The following is a 2,898-nucleotide window of genomic DNA, read 5'->3' on the forward strand; positions in this document are numbered from 1 at the left end:
GGGCTGTGGGGGCACAGAGGAGGGGAGGCGGCAGAGAGCTGAAGCAGGAGGCTCAGGGGCTGACGACTGACAGGGGCAAGAGGGGGAGCGGGTAGGGAGGAAGGGGAGCCAAGGCCAGGCCAGGAGGTTGGCCCTGGGTGAATGGTAGGGCTCTTCTGGGACCTGGAGTGGGGCAGGGTTGGGCACAGACCAATTTTGAATCTAAAGGAGCGTTCACTCTGCATGAGATGCTGGACCAACCCCTGCCTCCTGCTGTGACCTCCGACCCAGACCCATCCTTCCCTTGCCCCCACAGAACCTCCAAAAGCCCACACTGCAGAAACCCCCAGAAGCCACGGCCCACCCCCTCCACCTGGAGGTGGGGAAACTGAGGCAAAGAGACAGAATCCTGCCCCCCCACCCAGATTCCAGCGGTGGGGGCTCAGGCATCCAGATTCTGGGTCTGGTGCCCCTTCCTGGCCTGGGGTCCCCTCCTTCCGCTGATGCCTCCTCTGCCCCCAGGATCTCCGCAGCTCCGTGCAGCGCATCTGCCAGTTCCTGAGCCGGCCACTGGGCGAGGAGGCGCTGGAGTCCGTCGTGGCACACTCGGCCTTCAAAGCCATGAAGGCCAACCCCATGTCCAACTTCTCTCTGCTGCCCCACAGCCTGCTGGACCAGCGCCATGGTGCCTTCCTCCGGAAAGGTGAGGGGACTCTGGGGCTCTAAGCCCCATTAGGCCACCACCTGGCTGTGTGTCTTGGGCGAGTCACTTAACCTCTCTGGGCCTGTTAGCACGGAGCTTGGCACACAGCTGATGCTAAACGCTGAAGAGCGTTGCCATAGCAGCTCTGAACGCTAGGAGGCTGTTTGGAGTCTTCTTCGTGAACCCTTCTTAGGGTTAACGTTCACCCCAGAAATAGTTAAGTGTTGGATGACGGGCTGAGGGTGGGAGTGTATTAGTTTCCTATTCCTGTTGGAACTAAATACCACACGCATAGTGGCTTAAAACAACACATGTTCAGGGAAATTCCTGGTGGTCCAGTGGTCAGGACTCAGCACTTTCCACTGCTGTGGTCCAAGGGTGGGGGAGCTAAGGTCTTCCAAATAGTGCAGTGCAGCCAAAATAATAATAATAATAACAAAGGACAAAAACACACACATTCACTGCCTTATTGTTCTGGATGTCAGAAGTCCAAAATCAGCCTCACTGAGCTAAAATTAAGGTGTCAGGACCGTGTTTTCTATGGAGGCTCTGGGGGGAACGAGTTCCCTGCCTTCACAGCTTCCAGACCTGCCTGTATTCCCCGGCTTGTGGTCCCTTCCTCCATCTTCAAAGCATCTTCTGCTCTCTGACTCTGACCCCCGCCCCGCGCCCTCTTATAAAGATGAGTGAGTGGGTGCTAAGTTGCTACAGTCTGCGATTCCATGGACTGCAGCCCGCTAGGCTCCTCTGTCCATGGGAGTCTCCAGGCAACAATGCTGGGCCAGGGGGTCTCCCCGACCCAGGGACCGAACCCGCGTCTCTTACACCTCCTGCATTGGCAAGTGGGGTCTTTACCGCTAGAGCCACCTGGGAAGGCCCTCTTATAAGAATGTTTGCCATTGAACATTAACATCTTTAACTTAATGACATCTGCGAAGTCCCTTCTGCCATGTCGGGTCACATGTGCATAGGTTCGAAGGGTCAGGTCATAGACATCTTGGTGGGGGCGCCACTAGCCAGCCCGTCACAGGGAGCCCCCAGAAACCTCACTAGGGGTGTCATGTAACGTGTGGTTTGTGCGTTTGCGAAACTTCAAAACACTGTGACCCAAATGACTTTGGCCCCAGGATTCCAGGTAATGGCTGGTGCCCCCGATTATCCCATGAGATGAGAAACTTGAGGGGGGATTCCCCTACTGGTCCAGCAGATAAGAGTCTGCACTTCCACTGCTGGGAGTGCAGGTTCGATCCCTGGCCTGGGAACTAAGATCTCATATTCTGTATGGTAAGGCCAAACAGAACAAAAAAGTAAAAAAATAACTAATAATTTTTTAAGATAAATTAAAAAAAAAAAGCAACTTGAGGGACCCAAGTGTTTGCCTCGGGGCACATGGAGCTAGCAGTCACACCCCTCACCTGCTCAGTGGCTGTGAGAGGCACATCTTCAGCCTGATCCGTGAAAGCACTGGCTCCCAGTGTCAGAGCAGCGCTGGAGCCAGGAAGCCCTGTGCTAGCCAGGGAGGTGAAGGACAGGTGGAAGAGGAGGTGATACAACGCCCCGGGGAAGGATGCTAGATGGGGAGGCGGATGCTCTGGGTAGATATTTAAGAGCTTAGGGCGGGGGTAAGGGGAGAGGTCTGCTGGAGGGGTGAGCAGGGCAGAGAGAGCCTGACGGGGAGGGGCAAGAATGGCGCCCGGGGGTCTGGCCAGGCGACTGGTGGCCAGTGATAAACTGTCAGCCTTCAGCAAAATGGAGATATGGGGTGGGGGAGGGGAAGGACAGTGGTTCTAGCAAAGGGCGCTGCATGGGCAAAGGCCAGGAGGTGGGAGAGAGGGTGCTGGCTTCTTGGGGCGGGGGCACGACGCTCTGGCTGCGCCTCAGCTCCGCCTTCCCTCCGCTCCCTCCAGGGGTCTGCGGTGACTGGAAGAACCACTTCACGTTGGCGCAGAGTGAAGCCTTCGACCGCGCCTACCGCGAGCAGATGCGGGGGCTGCCGACCTTCCCCTGGGACGTGGACCCCGAGGACGCCAGTCCGGACTCCGACCCCGGTCCCGGCCCGAGCCCCAACCCAGATCAGGCCTCCGAAGCACCCCACCCGTGACCCTGAGAATAAAAGCGTCTCTCTACTGCGCGGGCTATTCGATGCGCCGCGGAGGGGATGTGCCGCCGGCGGGCGGGCCGGGGCGCCGCCGGGGGACTCGGAGGCTGGGATGGGG

General features: G+C 58.0%; 1 protein-coding gene across 1 annotated transcript in view; it reads left to right on the forward strand.

Moving 5' to 3' along the window:
- The window catches only part of SULT2B1 (sulfotransferase family, cytosolic, 2B, member 1), a 61,706-nt gene extending 58,923 nt beyond the window's left edge, over nucleotides 1-2,783 (forward strand). The window contains exons 6-8 of the mRNA XM_010849697.1: nucleotides 18-58; nucleotides 513-682; nucleotides 2,590-2,783. Of these exons, the coding sequence (XP_010847999.1) occupies nucleotides 18-58; nucleotides 513-682; nucleotides 2,590-2,783 (405 nt within the window). The remainder of the gene's footprint in view (nucleotides 1-17; nucleotides 59-512; nucleotides 683-2,589) is intronic.
- The last annotated feature ends 115 nt before the right edge of the window (nucleotides 2,784-2,898 follow it).

The sequence above is a fragment of the Bison bison genome, unplaced genomic scaffold, assembly GCF_000754665.1.
Source record: "Bison bison bison isolate TAMUID 2011002044 unplaced genomic scaffold, Bison_UMD1.0 scf7180017864285, whole genome shotgun sequence".
Lineage (NCBI taxonomy): Eukaryota > Metazoa > Chordata > Mammalia > Artiodactyla > Bovidae > Bison > Bison bison.